The sequence below is a fragment of the Dendrobates tinctorius genome, unplaced genomic scaffold, assembly GCF_039654945.1.
Source record: "Dendrobates tinctorius isolate UK_male_01 unplaced genomic scaffold, ASM3965494v1 ptg000312l, whole genome shotgun sequence".
NCBI classification, from domain to species: domain Eukaryota; kingdom Metazoa; phylum Chordata; class Amphibia; order Anura; family Dendrobatidae; genus Dendrobates; species Dendrobates tinctorius.
Genome location: NW_027361979.1, coordinates 6,180,113 through 6,203,388, shown reverse-complemented (window position 1 = coordinate 6,203,388; position 23,276 = coordinate 6,180,113). Strand labels below are relative to the sequence as shown.

The 23,276-nt window shown below is 42.5% G+C and overlaps 1 protein-coding gene across 2 annotated transcripts in view; it reads right to left on the bottom strand.

The window, feature by feature from the left end:
• The window catches only part of LOC141073705 (mitogen-activated protein kinase 14), a 120,985-nt gene that overhangs the window by 45,974 nt on the left and 51,735 nt on the right, over nt 1–23,276 (bottom strand). For both annotated transcript variants that reach the window (XM_073561064.1, XM_073561063.1), the window contains exons 6-7: nt 20,020–20,067; nt 12,348–12,462 (exon numbers count right to left, since the gene is read on the bottom strand). In XM_073561064.1, coding sequence (XP_073417165.1) covers nt 12,348–12,462; nt 20,020–20,067 — 163 coding nt within the window. The remainder of the gene's footprint in view (nt 1–12,347; nt 12,463–20,019; nt 20,068–23,276) is intronic.

Below are 23,276 nucleotides of genomic sequence, written 5' to 3'. Positions count from 1 at the left end.
ATGTAGTATATGTAGTATGTATGTAGCATGCATGTAGTATGTATGTAGCATGTATGTAGTATGTAGCATGTATGTAGTATGTATGTAGCATGTAGTATGTATGTAGCATGCATGTAGTATGTATGTAGTATATGTAGCATGTATGTAGCATGCATGTAGTATATATGTAGTATGTATGTAGCATGCATGTAGTATATATGTAGTATGTATGTAGCATGCATGTAGTATGTATGTAGCATGCATGTAGTATATATGTAGTATGTATGTACTATGTATGTAGCATGCAGTATGTATGTAGCATGCATGTAGTATTTTTTTTTTTTTTTTACATTTAACACATTAGCCGGATGATGGGACTACTACTGTCCCATCATTGGCTAATGTGTCAATCACTGTCATGGTAGCAGGCATCGCCCGATGGGACTTGTAGTCCCATCGGACGATGCCTGCACGGACCCCCGGACATCAGCGCAGCCCCCCGGCAGGCCGGCACAGCCCCCCGGCAGGCCGGTACAGACCCCCACAGGGTGCACAGCCCCCCGGCAGGCCGGCACAGCCCCCCGGCAGGCCGGTACAGACCCCGGGCAGTCCGCACAGCCCCCCGGCAGGCCGGCAGAGACCCCCGGAAGGCCCGTACAGACCCCCGAGAGGCTGTACAAGGGCAGGAAAGGGTTTTTCCAATTCCGATACCGGAAGTCTCATAGACTTGAATGGGACTTCCGGTATCGGCATCAGCGATACCGATACTTTTTTTTAAAGTTCGGCCGATCCATTCCGATCCGATATTTTGAAGTATCGGACGGTATCGCTCAACTCTAGTTATTACCCCTTTATAAATGATTTGAGAGATCACATATAGAATATGGGAGCCAGTTTTGGGCTCCACATGTTAAAAATAGTATTCAGAAGTTTGAGTCAGTTCAAAGATTCAGTTCACTAGATTATTACAAGGGATGGAAGGTGGAGAAAGGGAGAACTTGATGGACCGAGGTATTTTTTCAACCTATGTAAATTTAAAGAAAAAAATACCATATATATTCTCTATATATAAAACTGAATGTATGCATGCGTGCATGTGTGTATCACCAACCAATCACAAAGCATCTTTCATTTCACCAGAGCTGTTTAAAAGAAGCTGAGCTGTGATTGGTTGCTATGAGCAAGTTTTCCTTGCAACCAATCAATAAGCATCTTTCATTTCACCAGAGCTGTTTAAAAGAAGCTGAGCTGTGATTGGTTGCTATGAGCAAGTTTTCTTACTCCACGACAACACCTCAGCAGACAGTGAATGGGTGGGAAAAATCTAGCATCCCTGGGAACATAAGCTCCCAGCCATTGTCTGCCCCCCAGAAAGGAGCAGAGAGCACATGACAGAAATCCCGTGCCCATATCCCCACCACACAGCCTCCATCCCGTAGGCACATCTTCCCTCTTAAAGAGATCATTGGTTTGGAAGTCAGGGCAAATCCATCCAGCTCTTTGGTTCTGACCCCAGACCTCTCTTAAAAAAGAGATCCCCCAGTATGGCAGTCAGGGCAATTGCCTTCAAATGCTCTGGTACTGACCCAAGGCCTCTATTAAAGGGATCATTGGTATCGAAGTCAGGGTAAATCCATCCAGTGCTTTGGTTCTGACCCCAGGCTCTCTTAAAGGGATCCCTGGTATGGAAGTTAGGGCAATTCCACTCAGCGCTCTGGTTCTGACCCCAGGCCCCTCTTAAAGGGATTCCCGGTATGGCAGTGAGGGCAAATCCACTCTGAGCTTTGGTACTGACCTCAGGCCTCTCTTAAAGGGATCTCTGGTATGGAAGTTAGGGTAAGTCCCTCAGCGCTCTGATTCTCACCCCAGGCTTCTATTAAAGGGATCATTGGTATGGAAGTCAGGGCAAATCCACTCAGCGCTCTGGTTCTGATACCAGGCCTCTCTTAAAGGGATCCCCGGTACGGAAGTTAGGACCGTTCTACTCAGCGCTCTGGTTCTGACCCTAGGCTGACAGTATGATGTGGGATATTGGGGGTAGTAGCCCGATGGCTCTGGCTGACGGGATGATGTGAGATATTAGGGGTAGTAGTCCAGTGGCTCTGACGGAATGATGTGGGATATTAGTGGTAGTAGTCCGGTGGCTCTGGCTGACGGGTTGATATGGGATATTATAAAGAATATGGCTATGCAGAGTGGGCGGGCGGGGCTATACACACACACACACATATACACATATATATATATATATATATACACACACACATATATATATATATATATATATATATATATATACACATACACACACATATATATTTTTTTCATTCATTATAATTCCTGTCGCGGCTCCGGCGCACTTCTCTGCCCCAACAGGGCAGAGCAGTGCACCTGCGCAGGAGCCACGACGGGAAACAAATGAAGACGGGAGGCGCCGGACCAGACCGTAACACCCATCGGACCAAAACCGGACCCAGACCGCCCCTGGGCGAGCATAATATAACTTGTTTTTCTTCTCTTTCAGGTTATATCGGGGTCTTAGCTACAGAATGCTGTATGTGAATGCTGTAGTTAAGCCCCTGATGGCGGTGCCGGCAGCTGATAGTCAAAAAAAATAGGTGACAGATTCCCTTTAAGATTATTTTCTGTAAGCGGAAGATAATTTACAGAGTCCTTGAAGTGACGATTTGTCCCCCAAAAAGCCCCAATTTCATCATCAAATGTTTAGATTGCATGAAGAAACAAAAGGATTTGTGCTACAGCAACAAAATATCATGTTTGGAACAACCTCTCAGCAGAGTTCCTTCAAAAACTGTGCAAGTGTACCTAGAACAATGGATAGAGTGTTGAAGACAAAAAGGGTCACACCAAAATATGTACTGTATTAATTTAGATATCGGTTTAGTTCATTCACTTTATTTTTATAAATTAACAAAATGCAAAAAAGTGTAACACATTGATGCAGATGGCTTTTCAACAGCTAATCACCAAACAAGTGACGCCCAATGGAACCCCACCTGAAAGCCCCAAGTTTATATGCAGCTCAACAATGTAGGAACTGCAGGGCTGTGTGAAAAGTTTTTTAAAGAAAACCTGTCGTATCAAAAAGTGCTTTTAACCTGCAAGTTAATAGCATTCTAAAGCTGTGCACCGGTAGGAAATTACCCTTATTCCTCTGGCTTTCAGTCAGAGGCACGGCTGGCGTGGCTTTAGTCACTGCTCAATATAAGCTAAGCTTGCCTCCGACAGCCGGCTCAGTCAGCGCCGGGCCGCGGCTCCGACAGCCGGCTCAGTCAGCGCCGGGCCGCGGCTCCGACAGCCGGCTCAGTCAGCGCCGGGGCGCGGCTCCGACAGCCGGCTCAGTCAGCGCCGGGGCGCGGCTCCGACAGCCGGCTCAGTCAGCGCCGGGGCGCGGCTCCGACAGCCGGCTCAGTCAGCGCCGGGGCGCGGCTCCGACAGCCGGCTCAGTCAGTGTCAAGGTGTAGTTACAGCCGCAGCTTACTGTGCACCAAATGGTGACGGAAGCCAAGCTGGCCACACATTTATGACCAAAAGCTGGATAATGCCAAGAGAAATAAAGCTTATTTCCTCCTGGGAGTCTTACAGATAGCTGAGCCTCCTTGATTCTAAGTCATGTACCTCTCAGAAATAAAGATGCAAGTTTTCCCTTTTACCAGCTGGGTTTATAAAACAGGACAGGACTGTCTGCATGGCTGTGTTTTGACTGGCCAGTGTCAAAGGAGAAAATGCAAACGCCCAGAAGGAAGTCCAATAAAATATATGCCCAGCTGGTTGAAGGGGAAAATTGCATCTTTATTTCTGGGGGGGGGGGGGTAACTTTGGATTTGGGTGGCACAGAAGAAAAAAACCTTGATAGGGCAACATCAATTGTAGAAAGTATTCTGTTTAAATTAAGAAGTCATCCATTAGGACCTGTTGGAGCACAGAAATCTTGTGCCCTAAAAAGTACACCATATGTATACACTACTCACAAAGTTATGGATATTCAGCTTTCAGGTGAAATTTATAAAAAACTTAAAAAGTTCATGCTACAGTGCTATTTTATCATGAAAGTAGGGCATTTACATAGAAGTATGCAATTGTGATTTCCTTATCTCGAACATCTTACCGAAATAAAAGCCAAGTACAGTGGTGGGTATACCCCCCAAAAAAAGTCAATGACTCAACTTGTCATGTGGACTTAAGTATAAATTGCAGCTCGACAACGACACCTCATGCTGTTCACTAGTGTAGTTACTGTTGCTGAGGCATAGCATCCCATGATTCTTGAAGGGCAGCCCCCAGGTCATTGAGGTTCTGGAGTATAGAGTTACAACCCTCTACACAGTGACTCAGCTAATCCCATAGGATTATTATGGGATTTAGGTCTGGAGAAAGTGCAACCACTCAATTTGAGGTACCGCAGTCTCCAGCTGTCGTTCCGTAATGATGCGACTTTGATGAGTTGGAGAATTGTCGATCATGAAGATTAAATTAGGCCAGTGTTGTTCATGAAGAGGCACAATAACTGGTTTAATGACGTTATACAAGTAGTAGGTGCTTGTCATTGTAATATTCACGAAGTGTAAGGCAGGTTTGTTCTTAATAGACACACTTTCCCATACTGTAAAGGCCCCGTCACACTAAGCGATCTCGGTAGCGAGATCGCTGCTGAGTCACAACTTTTGTGACGTAACAGCGATCTCACCAGCGAGATCGCTGTGTGTGACAGCGATCAGCGAGCGGACCCCCTGCCGGTATCGCTGATCGCTGGAAGAAACCTCTGGACATTTCTTTGGTCGCTGGTCTCCCGCTGGCCAGCACGCATCGCTGTGTGTGACAGGCGGGAGACCAGCAATCAGGTGTAAGAAATAATAAAATGAAAAATATAGTTATTCTCACCTTCCGACGTCCCGTTCAGCCATCCTGCCACTCTCCACGCTTTGGTCCCAGTGATCCTTTGCACTAATGACCGCGAGACTTTGTTATCCCTTGAGACCGTGACATCTCGCGGTCATTCTCGCAAAGGATCACTGGGACCGGAGCGTGGAGAGAGGCAGGATGGCTGAACGGGACGTCGGAAGGTGAGAATAACTATATTTTTTATTTTGATTCTATTTTTTACAGGGATGGCCAGCGATGCCGGGCGCTCGGCATCGCTGTGCTGATCGCTGGTGAAGCTGTCTGTGTGACAGCTCACCAGCGATTACATAGCGACTTACTAGCGATCCTGAAACCTTGATATCGGTGTCGGGATCGCTGGTAAGTCGCTTAGTGTGACGGGGGCTTAACACCACTACCACCACCATCAAAAGCTTGTCTGGTGATAACAATGGTTGATGCATAGCACTCTCCTTGACCTCATGAACATCGTTGATGGCCATTATTTCTTCTCAGCATGAATCAATTTATATAAGTGAACAGCACTGAGGCCCACCGATGTCTCGTCCCTGGCCCTTGCAAGACGATGATGCCTGTGTCTGGTGGTGTCGTCAGGTACCCTTGCAGGTCGTCTAGCACACAGACCACACTGATGTAAATGATTTCGTATGGTATGATGTGACACTTGGGTGCCTCTCACCTTCCTTAAGGCTATGTGCCCACGTATGCAGAAAATTTCTGCTTCAAAACCGGACTCCTTCCCAGAAAACGCGCGCTTTATTGCCGATTGTTTTTGCACGTTTTTGCGAAAAAAACTGCACGTTTTTTATGCTTTTTTACCGTGCATTTTCTGACTCATAGAAAATAGCAAAAACGCAGACTTTTCCGCAAGATTAACGAGCATGCTGTGTTTTTTTTTTTTTTTTTTATCGCTAAGCTTTTTTTGCGTGGAAAAAAACACATCAATGTGCACAAAAAGAGCGGAATTCATTTAAAATGAATGAGATGCTTCTTCTATGCGTTTTTGAAGCGTCAAAAATGCTTACGTGGGCACACAACCTAAATGTGCATGGAGTTGTATGGCATTCATCATCCAGTTCCGAAGGGCACTGTTCACAATGAAGTGGTTACCGCTGTGGGATGTGGCCAAAGAACGTTCACTTCTCTGCGACTCTTCCTGTCTCTGTTGCAACCTGCTGATGACACTCTAATCTCAGTGGCCACTTCCGTCTGAGAACAGCCTGCTTGAGGCCTCACAATGGCAAGGTACTGCTGATCAATTGTCCGGTGTCGTCTTGGTCTTGTGATGTCAAATGTCAACAGCAATATGTTGAGGACTGTTTAATGCCCATTCTAATTAAAACCTGAAAGTAATTAGCCCATTCATGGATCAAATATAAAGTAGATATGACAGGCTCAAACCCCAACTTAGGTGCTCTGGGGAAAAAAAACAAAGCTAAAGTATAGGAGAAGCCCCGGCACACAATAACATGAAAGTAGAGTCTTTGCAACGACAGTCTTTTTTGTTGTGATTTTATTTTTTGTGGAAAAAGGTGGTGTTACAATCCAACGTTTCAGCTCTACATCTCGAGCTTTCATCAGGGATATGACTACAGAATATACAATAAAAGAACAAAAATCAGTGTATAAACTTTAAAAAACAAAAAACCTGGTGATAAGTGATTTATATTGTGGGGACAGTGTCATGCATCCTTTGTGAAGGTATGTATGGACCTATAGTGATGTGAGGCCAATGAGTGTGTATTGTGGTGTGATACGGTGTACGTGTGAGAGGTTGGGCAGAGGAATTGGGTGAAGGTGTAAATGGGACAGTGTAGGAGATGAACGGCATGAGTGTGTGGGTTGTGTTGAGAAGGGGCATTAGGGGACAGTGAAGTGGAGTGGGAGTGAGGTCATCTAAAGAGGCTGTGTGTAAGGGGTGCTCTTGGAAATATTAAGGCATAAGGTGTAAATACCTTGGTCCTTGGTTTTGAGGTGTGTGTATAGGTGGTATAGGTTCGTGTAGGGTCAGCACGTTGTCTCTGGATTTCAACATGCATGTGACACTTCTTTACACCCCTCCTTAGCCAACTTCACTTCCTGCTCAATTCCTATTCCCGTCTCGCACATGCTCAGTACATTCATTCTGACATCTTTGACCTCACCAAGATGGCGACTGCCAACATCACTTCCTGGAAGGTCAAAACATGCTCATTTCCTATCCCCGCCCCGCACAAGCTCAGTACATTCATTCTGACATCTTTGACCTCACCAAGATGGCGACGCCCCTCCCCACCCATCCAGGAAGTGCAAGACAGTATATAACACCACTGCACTGAGCCATATGCACTCCCGGCCTCCTCTACACCTGACTAGACTTAGGACATAAGGTAATGGTGCCCTACAGTCTTTACAGACTGGGTTTCCTCTCTCCATTTCAGCTTATTGACCTGCTTATTTGTCCTTAGGACGAGAGTCACGTGCTGACCCTACACATCGGTATGTGACCCCTAAAACTTTCTTTTATATTCTTTCTTTCAACATACCTTGCTATTCCTTAACCTATACCTTCTCTCAGTGGTCACTATAGGTACCGCTCCAGCGATACACACCTGAGGTCTCCTTCTCATTTATTCTTCTAGCCGAAGGTAAAATGCATCACGCTCATGCCATTGACTAAGCACTTGTTATTAGTACTCTGACACAGGTGCGGTACCATTATACAGTACCCCACCTAGGCACACTGTCCTTCCAGGTCTCCAAGTGCTAAGTCTACCTTTTCTCTATACCTACAGGTACTCTACCTGTGCTATTACAACAACCCTACATTCTCTCCCGTGACGTCTGTGACTTCAAATGAGTCCAGACCAGCAGGACTACCCCTGACAGTGATGACCTCGCCCTAGCTGGACTACAAAGGCAAACCTATACCACCTATACACACACCCCAAAACCAAGGTATTTACACCTTATGCCTTAATATTTCCAAGAGCACCCCTTACACACAGCCTCTTTAGATGACCTCACCCTCACTCCACTTCACTGTCCCCTAATGCCCCTTCTCAACACAACCCACACACTCATGCCGTTCATCTCCTACACTGTCCCATTTACACCTTCACCCAATTCCTCTGCCCAACCTCTCACACGTACACCGTATCACACCACAATACACACTCACTGGCCTCACATCACTATAGGTCCATACATACCTTCACAAAGGATGCATGACACTGTCCCCACAATATAAATCACTTATCACCAGGTTTTTTGTTTTATAAAGTCTATACACTGATTTTTGTTCTTTTATTGTATATTCTGTAGTCATATCCCTGATGAAAGCTCGAGATGTAGAGCTGAAACGTTGGATTGTAACAGCACCTTTTTCCACAAAAAATAAAATCACAACAAAAAAGACTGTCGTTGCAAAGACTCTACTTTCATGTTATTAGTGTGCTGGGGCTACTCCTATACTTCATTCATGGATCAAACACCTGTTGTGAATTTTGCATTACGCTCCTTGTTAGAGAGCCAAAAGTTGTGCAAAAAGTCCTGAAACATTGAACACTGACGTGTGCATTCAAACGTTTGGAAAGACGGTCTCATTAAAGGGAAACTGTCAGGTCCCTCATGCCCTCCAATCCAGCAGCATCCCTGTGTAACATAATTCAGTTAAATAAATGGTTTAAAAAAAGCATTTGTAACCTCCGCTTTTCCTATGCTAATGAGGGCTTTGACTATTCCATGGGATGTTAGTTTCCCAGACTAGTCAGCCCTCTCTCCATGTTATCACGTCCTTGGGAGATTAATCACATATAGCTGAAAGCTGCTGGATTAGAGGGCACAGGGGACCTGGCACCTGAAAAGGTTAGCAATGCTTTTTAAGACCATCCGTAATTTTCACCAGAAAGACAAACATCCCTAAACTTTTGTGAGTAGTGTATGTGGGACACATTTTGTCAAAAATGTAGGTTCCAGCCTTATAATGATAACACAAAAAAAAGATGGGGGGCAAGATTATGAGGAATGTTCTTACAAGCAATCAGCAGCTTTTCAGGATCGCTCTCCTTTAGTACATTGGAAACTTAGGGAATAAATTATCAAGGGCTTTGTAGCAAAATTCTGGTGGGAAAAAATACTAGTTTTGGCACATAAGCACTTTACACAAAAAAAATCCAATTTTTTTTTATTTATTTTTTCATGGTCAATTGCAACATGGCAACAATTTTCACTCAACTATAGTGAAATTTTGTGACACATAGAAAGTCCAAGATATGTCCAAATGCCAACAGATGTGTGCCACTTAATAGGTTTTGTGGATCCAACTAGTGGCTTTTATTTAAGTTTGGGGTACGAAACTCCACTATTCGTGTTGTCTAGTGAGCAGCAACAACAAAGCCACAACTTTCACTATGGTTGCAAGCCAGCAGTATAAAGCTTAACTCATAATTCCAAACATAATGCTATGGGCAGGAGCACTGAGAATCAGTTAATCTCTTAGAGATCAAGTACAGGGACATACGCAGTTAATAATTAAAGGGGTTGTTCAGTCCAAATCAATACACTCTGTGTGACTTATGAATCCCCCTAGGGCACGCACTCTGTGCTGCTGGGATTTGTCGCTTTCTGACCTGGGACCGGAGGATACGTATGAGTTACACATACTCCCGGTCAGTGGGCATGGCCTCGCACCATACACTTCTATTGTATGTGACGCAGCCATCAAGGGGACAAGGCTGACTACAGGCGCGACCTTGCTATATGTACATGCGTAAACTGCCACTGGCCAGGAGTATGTATAACACAGACATATCCTTCGGTCCCAGGTCAGAAACCAAGCAATCCCCGCAGCGCACAGTGTGTACGCTGAGGGGATTCATAAGTCTGGAGTCACACAGTGACTGCAGGATTATCGATTTGGACCGGAAAACCCCTTTAAGTGACTAAGAAACTGGCATTAAGAAAATAAAGCACACGAGTAAGATTATGTGTTTTAGGAAGAGAATGTATTAGTTATTCAGGCAGTTAGGAGCATGCCACAGAGGAGATTTTGCTTTCTCTGAAAACATGACTCCTTTATCATTAGCCTCTGCTCCCGAGGACGCTGTTTGTCAGTGAAACATGTGGAGGCTGTACGTATAACAAATGGTACCTCAGTCAGTGATGAGTAAAATGCAGTTATTGTGTGTCTACTGATTGTGACCATCAAACAAGTGATATTATGGGCGCAGAAAGAGTGTAAAGTGTATGAGATCATGAATTGTTGCCAAGCAGATGAACATTCCAAAGACTTACTGATAGGGAAAGTAGATTGTGAGCCCATTGGGGACAATGATGATAATGCATGTACATGGCTGTGGAATAGGATAGCGCTATATAAGCAAAGCATAACACAGTATAAATGTGGTTGTGCTTCACATTTCACTTGAGTAGGAGCCAACAATAAAATTCTCAGTGTATTTAACAAGTCAATTTATACAGTTGTGGCCAAAAGTATTGACACCCCTGCAATTCTGTCAGATAATACTCAGTTTCTTCCTGAAAATGATTGCAAACACAAATTCTTTGGTATTATCTTCATTTAATTTGTCTTAAATGAAAAAACACAAAAATAATTGTCCTAAAGCCAAATTGGATATAATTCCACACAAAACAAAAAAGAGGGTGGACAAAAGTGTTGGCACTGTTCGAAAAATCATGTGATGCTTCTCTAATTTGTGTAATTAACAGCACCTGTAACTTACCTGTGGCACCTAACAGGTGTTGGCAATAACTAAATCACACTTGCAGCCAGCTGACATGGATTAAAGTTGACTCAACCTCTGTCCTGTGTCCTTGTGTGTACCACATTGAGCATGGAGAAAAGAAAGAAGACCAAAGAACTGTCTGAGGACTTGAGAAACCAAATTGTGAGGAAGCATGAGCAATCTCAAGGCTACAAGTCCATCTCCAACGACCTGAATGCTCCTGTATCATCAAGAAGTTTAAAGCCCATGGCACTGTGGCTAACCTCCCTAGATGTGGACGGAAAAGAAAAATTGACAAGAGATTTCAACGCAAGACTGTGCGGATGTTGGATAAAGAACCTCGACTAACATCCAAACAAGTTCAAGCTGCCCTGCAGTCCGAGGGTACAACAGTGTCAACCCGTACTATCCGTCGGCGTCTGAATGAAAAGGGACTGTATGGTAGGAGACCCAGGAAGACCCCACTTCTTACCCCGAGACATAAAAAAGCCAGGCTGGAGTTTGCCAAAACTTACCTGAAAAAGCCTAAAACGTTTTGGAAAAATGTTTCCTGGTCAGATGAGACAAAAGTAGAGCTTTTTGGGCAAAGGCATCAACAGAGTTTACAGGAGAAAAAAAGAGGCATTCAAAGAAAAGAACACGGTCCCTACAGTCAAACATGGCAGAGGTCCCCTGATGTTTTGGGGTTGCTTTGCTGCCTCTGGCACTGGACTGCTTGACCGTGTGCATGGCATTATGAAGTCTGAAGACTACCAACAAATTTTGCAGCATAATGTAGGGCCCAGTGTGAGAAAGCTGGGTCTCCCAGCAGGACAATGACCCAAAACACACTTCAAAAAGCACTAGAAAATGGTTTGAGAGAAAGCACTGGAGACTTCTAAGATGGCTAGCAATGAGTCCAGACCTGAATCCCATAGAACACATGTGGAGAGATCTAAAAATTGCAGTTTGGAGAAGGCACCCTTCAAATATCAGGGACCTGGAGCAGTTTACCAAAGAAGAATGGTCTAAAATTCCAGCAGAGCATTGTAAGAAACTCATTGATGGTTACCGGAAGCGGTTGGTCGCAGTTATTTTGGCTAAAGGTTGTGCAACCAAAAATTAGGCTGAGGGTGCCAATACTTTTGCCTGGCCCATTTTTGGAGTTGTGTGTGAAATGATCAATGTTTTGCTTTTTGCCTCATTCTCTTTTGTGTTTTTTCATTTAAGACAAATTAAATGAAGATAATAATACCAAAGAATTTGTGTTCGCAATCATTTTCAGGAAGAAACTGAGTAATATCTGACAGAATTGCAGGGGTGTCAATACTTTTGGCCACAACTGTAAGAAAATTAAAAGCAATACGGGTGGTGTTGTTTATAGGGTATTTAGTACAGATTCTGTGATACACATCACCTCCACAAGGTGGTAGTACTGAGCTATACAACTATTTATACTAGTAAGCTTGGATCACAAGGTAGACCATAGAAATAGAGGTTAAAGGAGGAATTGCTGAACTTCTTTATTTGCTATGTTTAATGCTCAGGTAAAGTCGTGAAGCGTTCAAAAGTGATACATTTTATGTAAATTGGTTACAGGGGTCTCAAAAATATGCACACACCTATTTTCAGCAACCTAAAGATGACATAGCATCCATATCAACTTAGAAAAAACATATCCCTTGATCTGGCAGGTTTATAAACTGTGAAGCCAGTAGTAGTGAAAGCTTGTACTGTATGATATTAAAGAAATTTATATACCTGTCTGATTATAATGCATCCAGTTTAGCATGATTTCAGGTGCCCGATACCACCTTGTGGCCACATAGCCGGTCATTTCCTCATCTGTGTGCCGAGCCAAACCAAAGTCCAGGATCTATGAAAATAACATTTAGTAGAGATGATTCTTTGAAATTATATTTCAAAACTTCATGATATTGAAGGGAACTTTTCCTGAGTATTTTATATCTCAAACTAATGGGAAGTATGCACAGGCGCCATCATGCAGATTAACGCCATACCTTAATTGCAAAGTCTGTTTTAAGCAGGGCTGTGGAGTGGGAGTCGGAGCTCATTTTGGTGGAGTCGGTCTAAAATGTACCGACTCCTTATATAATAAATTGGGTACAGTCGTTCAATGCAGTTTATGGGGAATATTTTTTTTTCATAAGAATTTGGTAAAGTTATGGCATGTCCTATAAATGTCTGTCCTATTCCTGATGTAAGGTCTAGACTTTTAGCGGAGATGAATCTGCAGTTTATGTTCATGATAAGTAGTGAAGCTCCGCCTCTACAGATAAGGGGAAAAAAATAAACACACAGCTAAGGAATGACTGCATTCATCTCAGTACAGGAAAGATATACAGTATATCTTTGTACCGTGTTAAGCCCCCGTCACACTAAGCGATATCGCTAACAATATCGCTAAAGTGCACCGATTTGTGACGCAGCAGCGATATTGCTAGCGATATCGCTATGTGTGTTACTTACCTCCGACCGGCTCCCCCGCTGGTTATTGCTGATCGCGCGAGAACGTCCTGGGCCGCTTCTTGTCGGCCGCTTACTGCTGGCGCCAACGAGCGACAGGACGTCTTCATCGTCACGTCTGACAGGTAAGTAGCGACCCCCGACCGCTGCTACATCGCTAGTGACATCTGCATGTTTGGCAGCTCACTAGCGACCACTTAGCGATGCACCAGCGATCCTGACCGAGTCATATCGTTGTCGGGATCGCTGGTGCATCGCTAAGTGTGACTGGGCCTTTAGCCAGTGGATAGAAAAATATATGGAATTGAGAGTCCTCAGTGGTTGATACATTTTAATGGCTAACTGAAAAGATGGTAACACATTGCAAGCTTTCCAGACTACTCAGGTCTCTTCATCAGGCATAGACTAATACAAAATCTGAAGAGTCACATTTATACACAACACAGAACTGTCATTATGGGAGAATGATAAAGTTGTGTCCATAAATATTGGAACAGTTCGTAGATAAGGAGTGAAAGTTTTATTGTCCTCTGATTGGGGTCTGGTTTTGTGTTGTGATGCCCCCACAAGGTCTGAAGAGAAAATTTCCTTAATAGATGTAAAAAAAAAAAAAAAACATAAATCCATGCTACACATTCATTCCTGCACTGAGTGTGTCAAAGGTCGTCTCCTGTCTCTCTGAGATTTGAAGTTACCTTCAATACCAGATATTTCAGGTGATGTGATCAGGCATACAAAAATGTTTGGCAACAGACAGATCAATTATTTTTTCTCTTATTGTGTGGCGGTGAGAATTCAGCCTTGCTCCAATATTTATGGACACAACTGTTTATCACCTTCCCATAATGACAGTTCTGTGCTGTGTATAAATATGTGACTCTTCAGATTTTGTATTAGTCTATATGCCTGATGAAGAGACCCGAGTAGTCTCGAAAGCTTGCAATTTATTACTATCTTTTCAGTTAGCCATTAAAGGGTATCAACCACTGAGGACTCTCAATTCCACTAATGATCTTGTTGAAGCTGCTTCACACCTCGTTCCTACTCATCACATGCGCTATGTCATGCACACGCTGCAGCTGGCAATAAAATATAGTCTGCAAGAGGGACATTCTGGAACTCTGATTAGCAAAGTGAGGAAATTGGCCATTTGTGCCAGAATCCCTAAAATTGATTCAGTCTTTAAGAGACGTGCTGGAAAAGGTGGCAATTGTGGATCAAGCCACTTGGTGGGGCAGCACCTATTTAATGATTGAGAAATTACTTGAGCTGAAACCCTTCCTTGTAGATATGATCAACCCTCACATAGCACTACATGAAGGTCAATGGACACAAGTGGCTGAATTGAAGGAATTGCTTCATCACCCATTTACAGTGACTAAAAAATTAAAAGCTGGGGATTTAACTCCTGGCATTTTTTATAAAGGAGTGGACAAACTTGTTGTTTTGCCTGTCCCGAAGAGGAGGTTTAATCGCAGATGGCATTGCTGCTTCAATGAAACGGAGAGAGACACTGCTATTAGAAAATAAAATTCTTCTGGCAGCTATTTATGTGGACCCGAGTCATCGTATATTGCTGGATGATCAACAGCTTACTAAAGAAAAAGAAGCTCTGATTGAGGTAGCAGTTAGGATTAGTGATGAGCGAGTATACTTGTTGCTCGGGTGATCTCCGAGTATTTGGATGTGCTTGGAGATTTAGTTTCTGTCTCTGCAGCTGCATGATTTGCGGATACTTGACAGCCTGAATACATGTGGGAATCCCCACATGTATTCAGGTTGTCAAGTAGCCGCAAATCATGCAGCTGCAGCGACAAACTAAATCTCCGACCACTTCCAAATACTCGGAGATCACCCGAGCAAAGAGTATACTCGCTCATCACTAATTAGGATGAGTGGGTTACAGGATGGCCAAGAGCAAGAGGACTCTGGTCCTGCCGTTTTTTCATCCTCATCAGATGAGGAGTTTGATTTCAAAAAGAAATTGGACGACATGGAGCAGGCAAAGCATTGCCGCAAGGAAAAAGATTCCACTCCCACAGAAAACAGATTGACCATATTTCAGCAACATTTTTCACTTGCTCTCAAAGTAGAAGAGTTCAATCGTTCTTCAAAACTGACTGTGCATGAGGCAATTCCTTTATACAACCCTGAAATTGTTAGAGATGTTGCCCATGTGGTTACTGCTTTGCCACCAACCCAAGTTAGTGTAGAGAGGTTGTTCTCTGGCCTTAAAATAATTAGGTCAGATTTGAGGTCATCTATGAAGGAGGATCTGATGGAGGCGATACTATTTCTCAGAACAAATTCATAGACCGCAAAAATGATATTCAGCACGTTTTTGTTGAAAACGGTTTTTCCACTTACTGCATAGTGTATAATAAACTGTAAATATACAAAAGCTTTTTGTTCTAAAGTTGTATTCTAATAAAATATATTTTATGTTCTAAGTGGCTTGATTATTGTATCATAATAATTAAAAGCCTGATGTTACCATTTTACTACAGTAAATTTATCACTTAAACTTAAACATAAGCCATGTATGAGGGAGTCGGAGTCATGGAAATCGAGGAGTCGGAGGTTTGGCTTACCAACTCCACAGCCCTGGTTTATTTTCAATAAATTTTTATTTAGAAACTTATTAAACCAAGTCCAAGTTATGGACTCCCATGCAAGGGAGTGTAATTTAACATATATTATTTGAAGTTTATTGAATGTAAGGGAAGCCAGGACATAGAAAGGGGTAGGAAAAGGCACAATGGATTTAATTATACGATATCCAATAATCTATAATGGTATCATCAATAACACAGCCCTGGTTTTAAGCTATGTTCACATGTTTTGTTTTAGCTGTGTTTTTGTCTGCAGCCAAAAGCTGCTCTCTTGGCAGTAGAGAAGCTGCTAACAAGAAGCAGGTTTTGCTGCATTTTGATCAGGTACATTTGTCTTGACATTTGTCTAGTCTATTGCCCTCCCACCAAAAATAAAATGATGCAACTTCACAAGTTTTCTGCCCCAAAAACGCAGCAAAACCTTATACCTGTGTTTTTTGCACTTCCTCTTTGCCTTCTATGGGTGAAAAAAAACGCTGCAAATACACTGAAAGAACAATTAAAAAAAAAGTGGCATGCTGTAGTTTTCAAAAACACTGCAGTATTCAAATTCAGTTTGGAAAAAAAACAATGTGTGTGCTGGAGAGATCTGAAATCTCATAGCTTTTGCTGGTGCTATAAAACGCAGCTTAAAACAAACATGCATCAAAAACACAAAGTGTGAACACAGCCTTAGAGTCTCATCAATTCAGCTTTGAAATCATATGCAAGTGCTTCATGGTAGGACATTGACAATGCAGCTCTCTGGCCCTGCCTCCTTTGTATCACTGACAGGACGAGTGTGGGGGGGGAGGAAGCAAATCACTGAAACAAGAAGGACCCATCAGCTGTCAGTGAGACACACTAGACCAATGGGGAAAGTGGAAGAAGGGCAGGAAAGCTGCATGTGCAGTGTCCCTCCCCGAAGCACTCGCAGTTCATTTGCATATAAATTTGTGACTGGATTGCTGAGAAACACGAAAAAAAAAAAAAAAAAAAACAGATTACAATTGCGATATGGATTTAATCATAAAAGCGCTTGTACATACGTGCCAATAGATTGAGGTATAAAATCCTTATGACAGATGTTCCCTAATGCAATAAGCCTAGGGACTCGAGCAGTTTACCAATTCCCGTGGTATAAATGCCGTTATGAAAGTTATATTAGCAGACATTAAGGTCTACAATAATGGAATAGCTGATACAGCAATGCATATCTACACAAATATCTATTATGGAAAAAAAATTTGATTTTCAAAAACTCTACATGAATTATTTTATATCAACTACAAGATACTTATGATTTCCAGTGACATCACCACATTAAAAGAAGAAACTGCAATTTACCACTATTATCACTGTGTATGTGCACATGTTAAGTATCTGGTGCAGAAGTTTCTGCACTACTTCTGCATCTCTTGGCAAGAAAAATGCATTGGCAAAAATGTGCGTTTTAAGCGCAGATTTCCCCCACTCATTAGTATGGGTGAAATCTGTAGGAAAAAAATGCTGAAAGAATTGATGTCCTGCAAATTTAAATCTGCAAATCACAAATAAGCAATTTGTGACACTTCAGGATTCTCATTCACTTTGCTGGCATCAGGAAACCACTCAGGTTTTGTGAAAAATCTGCAGTGAAAGAAGAAGAAAAAAACCCCCACCGTGTGCACAAAGCCCTTACAAGACCTCATGCATTCAAGCGGGAGGATAGTGCACCTATAGTTAGCATAGTGCGTCTTTAGGGGAATATGGAACATTTAGCAATATCTAGTGCAGCATACAGCACATTTTTAAATGTAGCATTCACAAAAACACACAACCCTGAAACAAAATGTATATCATATGAAAATATAGCAACATGCAAGACTCCTTAGAAATGCATTACCATCGAATTCAAGATTGGTATTAAACTAATGATACTAGGCTTAAATGGGTATACTCGAGTTCTCTCTAGAGCAGCTCAGAGCTGTGCAGTGTCCTTACATCCTGGTTTCTAGCAAGGCAAGTTAGTATTAGTAGTACTATAAAGCCCAGCCAAGCCCACGTTTTGCTACACTTCTCACTATAATTACAGAGACCAGGCTCCAGGGAAACGAGCTGAACACTATACAAAGGTAAAATCTCTCATTGCTGGAAAATTATAGAAGAAACAAGTCAATGGCAAACTTCCTTATTCCCATGCAAACTAAAGCAATTTGAGGAAATCCTCTCATGGGCTCAACAAAAAGACGAATGCAATATTATACCATGGGTACAGCTTTGGTATATTTTTATATCAAGCACATAAGATTTGAATACGGCAAGGTATTATGAAGGATCAAAGCATTAATAGGAAATCTCTTTCCACTTCTGGCTTTGTATACAATTTTGATCAAGCGGGTTTCAGAAAGATGGTAACTAGCAAAAAATAATGCACTCAAAGAACACTTAAAAGTTGTATTTGTTGTCATGTCCATGATATAGACAGATGGCGCATGAGCTTTACCAATTCCTTCTGGTGCACTCCTGAAAGGATAAAGTGATGGACAAAAACACATTCAGTAAAAGTCCTGCCTACTCAGGCAGATGCAAAGATGGGTCTCCTGGGTCCTTAGTTTGGAGATTGTTCCTAACCGCTTTGATAAAGTTGTCACACATGTCCGATTACAAAGGGTAAGGTTTCTCTTTTCATTCGCACAACCTCTTGGTGGATCACACTTCCGTTTTTTTACGTCCGTCAAAATCCGCCGTTTTTTCCCCAGAGAATTTTAGCGGATCCGTCCAAAAACGGATCCGGTAGCATCGGTTTGTGTAAAAACGGAAACGGATCCGTTTTTCACACTTTGGCGGACGCCAAAAAACGGAAATGTGAAACAAGCCTTACCATTATGGCAAACGGACAGCACAGAGGATTCTCATCTATTAGTTATGCAGGAGAACTTCTGGAAGGGAACTAATGTTTATATTTCAGAATGCCTAAAAATGCTTTCCATACTGATATAACTGGGGCACCCAACTATAGAGATATACAAAAACCCTACAGAGAAAAAAAGGGTCCTCCAACAACCATCAGGTTTAAATGAATACATTTCATTGACACAAAAAAATTGATAACACATATAAAGAACGGAGATGCCAAAATGACAGAAAATGAAAAACTGAACAGGAGTGTGTCCGGGATTAATCTGTATAGCCAACATCTTGAAGGGATATCTATAGTAAGACCAGACACTCAATATGGTGCACATACATACAAATCATCCAACATGGAAAACTGTCTGCACCAGTCATGTATAAAGATAACAACTGGCTAAGGTTATGAACCACCCATCACAGTGACTATAATGCAAGTTATTACAGTCATTCTAAGTGAGATAAAAATACAAAAAGCATAAATCAAAGTAATGAGGTAGACTCCTGAAAAGTGCCAGTGGCAAAAAGTGCAATGTGCAACAGAGGAGTTAGGCTGGTTTCATTTGTGGATGTCAGAGCTGCGGAGGGCTGCGTAATTCCTTCGTGAAGCTCCACACTGCTGCATCTCCCCTGTTCAGCTTCACGTACGTCTGCATGCGGCCTGCGTACCTATCTTTAACATTAGGTACGCAGTCCATGCGGATGTGTCATTTTGACGCTGCAGCGACCTGCGTCGAACGCAACATGTTGGATTTTGTTGCAGTCGCCGCAGCGTCAAAGCAATGTATGCGGACGCATCCGCACACATCTGCATACCCAATGTTAAAAATAGGTATGCAGGCCGCATGCAGACGTAGGCGGAGCTGAACGGAGGTGCGGCAGTGGGCGGGGCTTCACGGAGGAACTGGCAGCCCTGACATCTGCAAATCTGAACCTAGCCTAAGCAGCTTAACAAGTGAACGAGTAAATGCTGGGAGGTGCTGGATTATCCCCGGGGTCAGTATTACAAACAGTGCAAAGTCCAATATATTACACTGAAGTAATTCCAAGACATTCAATGTCTATTTTCAAATAATCCGTGCCCTGTATGCAGACAACCCAAAGGCGTATTACCCACACAGTGAAGTGCAAAAGAAATTGGTCACAAGAGCACTGGAGTGTGCGGTCAATGGATAAGTCCAAGGAACAATTATAATCTCAGCCAAACGACCCAAGACATATAGTCATATCATCAAGATACAGCAAGGAGTAGAGTTACCTTACCCAGACCACGTCAGTGTCGCCCTGATGCTCATTTCGGCCAATCTTCCTCAGAATACCTTCCCCCTTCTGAGGAAGATTGGCTGAAACGTGTGTCGGGGGTGATACGCCAAATATCAGGTGTCAGGGAACAAAGTGATCAGCATGTTAATGAAGGGGCTTCATTACAGGACAATTGTTTTAAGCAATACAGGGCCACTCACTTTCAGCTCACAATCTTCATTTACAGCAAGGTTGCTAGGTTTCAAGTCCTGCAGACATGAGGAGAAACACAAGATGTAAAACACAAGCAAATAAAATATAAATTATAAATAAGATATACGCAATGGAATAACCTGACAGGATATATGTAAAGAACATATTTGAGTGCAATCATCTATAATGGTTGAGGAAGGTGAATTTTATAAGCTCTACTGTTGGGAACTGCAGACAAAAATCCAAAGATTTTAAAAGTAAGCGGTCAACACACCCCAAGAATGACCAACCTGATGGCAGATGGCAGGGAGAATGCTGAGCTTATAAATATTTAGCTTTCTTACCTATCTTCCCATTTGGTTTAACAGCCCTGAAGATCAATCACAATGTTTCCCTTTAAGAGATTGTCTTGGATTGTAAAACGTATCTAGAATCTTCCAAAAACCATTCCTTCATGAGAGCAGTACGGTACACGGTAAGGTGTACAGTACAGTGTGAGTCATTTATATGGATACACCTAAATAAAATGGGAATGGTTGGTGAGATCAACTTCCTGTATGTGGCACATTAGTATATGGGAGTGGGGAAACTTTTCAAGATGTGTGGTGACCATGGCGGCCATTTTGAAGTTGGCCATTTTGAATCCAACTTTATTTTTTCCAATGGAAAGAGGGTCCTGTGACACATCAAACTTATTGAGAATTTCACAAGAAAAACAATGGTGTGCTTGGTTTTAACATAACTTTATTCTTTCATGAGCTATTTAGAAGTTTATTAACACTTATAAAATGTGTTCAAAGTGCTGCCCATTGTGTTGGATTGTCAGTGCAACCCTCTTCTTCCACACTTGACACACTGCATAGACTAGCATTTCTTCTGTGTTGTTGCTAAGGGACACCCATAATGTAGTGGTGCACCATCTTGCTGGAAAAACTAGGGAACGTGTCATCTTCAGTGCATAAATAGGGCAACACATGATCATGTAGCAATTTCAGATATCCAGAGGCATTGAGGTGTCCATTGATGAAGAATGGTCCCACTATCTTTGTACCACTATATAATAATAATAATAATAATCTTTATTTATATAGCGCCAATATATTCCGCAGCGCTTTACAGTTGAACAGTTTCAAACAACAGTCATAAGTAACAACGTTAACAATACAATAATTAAAGCGAAATAAGACGACCCTGCTTGTGGAACTTACAATCTACAATGAGGTGGGGGAGATGCGAAGCATAGGTTTGTATTTACAATGATGTATTTACAATGACGGTCCAGCCATCTTCAGGGGGTGGGGGTTAGATGGAGATAGTGAATGGGCTACACACACACAAACATAACATGACTTTGATTACTGAATGTGATAGGCCGCTCTGAACAAATGTGTTTTGAGCGAGCGCCTAAAACTATGCAAATTGTGGATGGTCCTAATATCTTGCGGTAGAGCATTCCAGAGGATTGGCGCAGCACGGGAGAAGTCTTGGAGTCGGGAGTGGGAGGTACAGATTAGGGCAGAGGTTAGTCGAAAGTCATTTGCAGAGCGCAGCGGTCGGTTAGGCCGATAGACAGAAATGAGGGAGGAGATGTAAGGGGGGTGCCGCACTGTGGAGAGCTTTGTGGGTGAGAACAAGTACTTTGAATTGTACCCTGTAATGAATTGGCAGCCAGTGTAACGACTGGCGAAGAGCGGACGCGTCTGAGTAACGATTAGCCAGTATCTTTGTACCCCATATACCACACCATACCATCAAGTCAGGCCCATGAATTCCTACATGAACAGTTTCCTGGAAAGTGGATTGGTCGTCGTGGGCCAGTTGAATGGCCACCAAGGTCTCCCGATCTGACCCCCTTAGACTTTTATCTTTGGGGTCATCTGAAGACAATTGTCTATGCTATGAAGATACGAGATGTGCAGCATCTGAAACAACGGATACTGGAAGCCTGTGCTAGCATTTCTTCTGTGCTGTTGCTATCAGTGTGTGAAGAGTGGGAGAAGAGGGTTGCATTGACAATCCAACACAAGGGGCAGAATGTTGAACACATTTTATAAGTGGTCATAAAACTGTAAATAACTCATGAAAGAATAAAGTTAACCCCTTAATGACAGCCAATACGTCTTTTTACTGACCTGAGATATAAGGGAATATCATCCCCATACAGGTGACAATCCAGCAGCTGATAGCTGTACACTATAGCTGACAACTTGCTGTATCACAAATGATCGGTGTTGGCACCAACCATATCTGTTTAACCCCTTAGTTGCTGCTGTCAAAACGGGCTGTGGAGTCGGAGTCGTGGAGTCGGTGCTCATTTTGGTGGAGTCGGAGTCGGAGTTGGAGTCGGTATAAAATGGACCGACTCCGACTCCTAAAATATATAATAAATTGGGTACAGTAATTCAATGCAGGATGTGCTGAATATTTTTTCATAGGAATTTGGGAAAGTTATGAAATGTCCTATAAATGGCTGTTATATTCCTGATCTAAGGCTACATTCACACACAGCGTTTTTCCTGTGTTTTTTGAGGATACGTTTTTCAGCTGCAAAAGCCGATCATCTTTTTAAAAAACTGCATCACCTGAAAGGTTTTTGAGCTCATAGATAATGTTTTCAATAGCAAAAGCAGATTAGAAATCTGCTCTATCTATCCATTTATCCATATCTGTCTATCCATATCGTATCTGTACCAAAAAGAATGAAAACCGGGTAGTACACCAATATATATTCTGTTCTAAATATCTTGATTATTGGATCATAAAAATGATTAAATGTCTGAGGTTCACATTGTACTACAATAAATTTTTCACTTAAATATAAGCAATATGTGTGGGAGTCGGAGTCGGAGTCGGTGTAAGGGAAATTGAGGAGTCGGAGTCGCAGGTTTGGCTTACCGACTCCACAGCCCTGGTCAAAAGTGACTACATCAAATAAATGGTTAATAGATTGTGGAGGCTTCTGCTTTACCCTAATTGACACACCGAGATCATGATTGTGTGGTCCTGATGTTTGCCATAGCGGTTCATGGCCAAATAGCGGCCTCAGAGTCTCCCGGCTATAGTGGTCAGTTCAGAAGTTAGCGACATTTAGGTGGTAAACAAATACTTTTTCATTCCTATCATGATGCCACTTTGCATTAATTCCTGAAAATCTCCTGAAGGGTTAATAAACAATCTGACAGAAGTTTTAAATATGTCAGGGGGGTGCTGTTTTTAAAATGGTATCAAGTTTGGGTTTTTCGAATATATAGAAAACCCAAAGTCA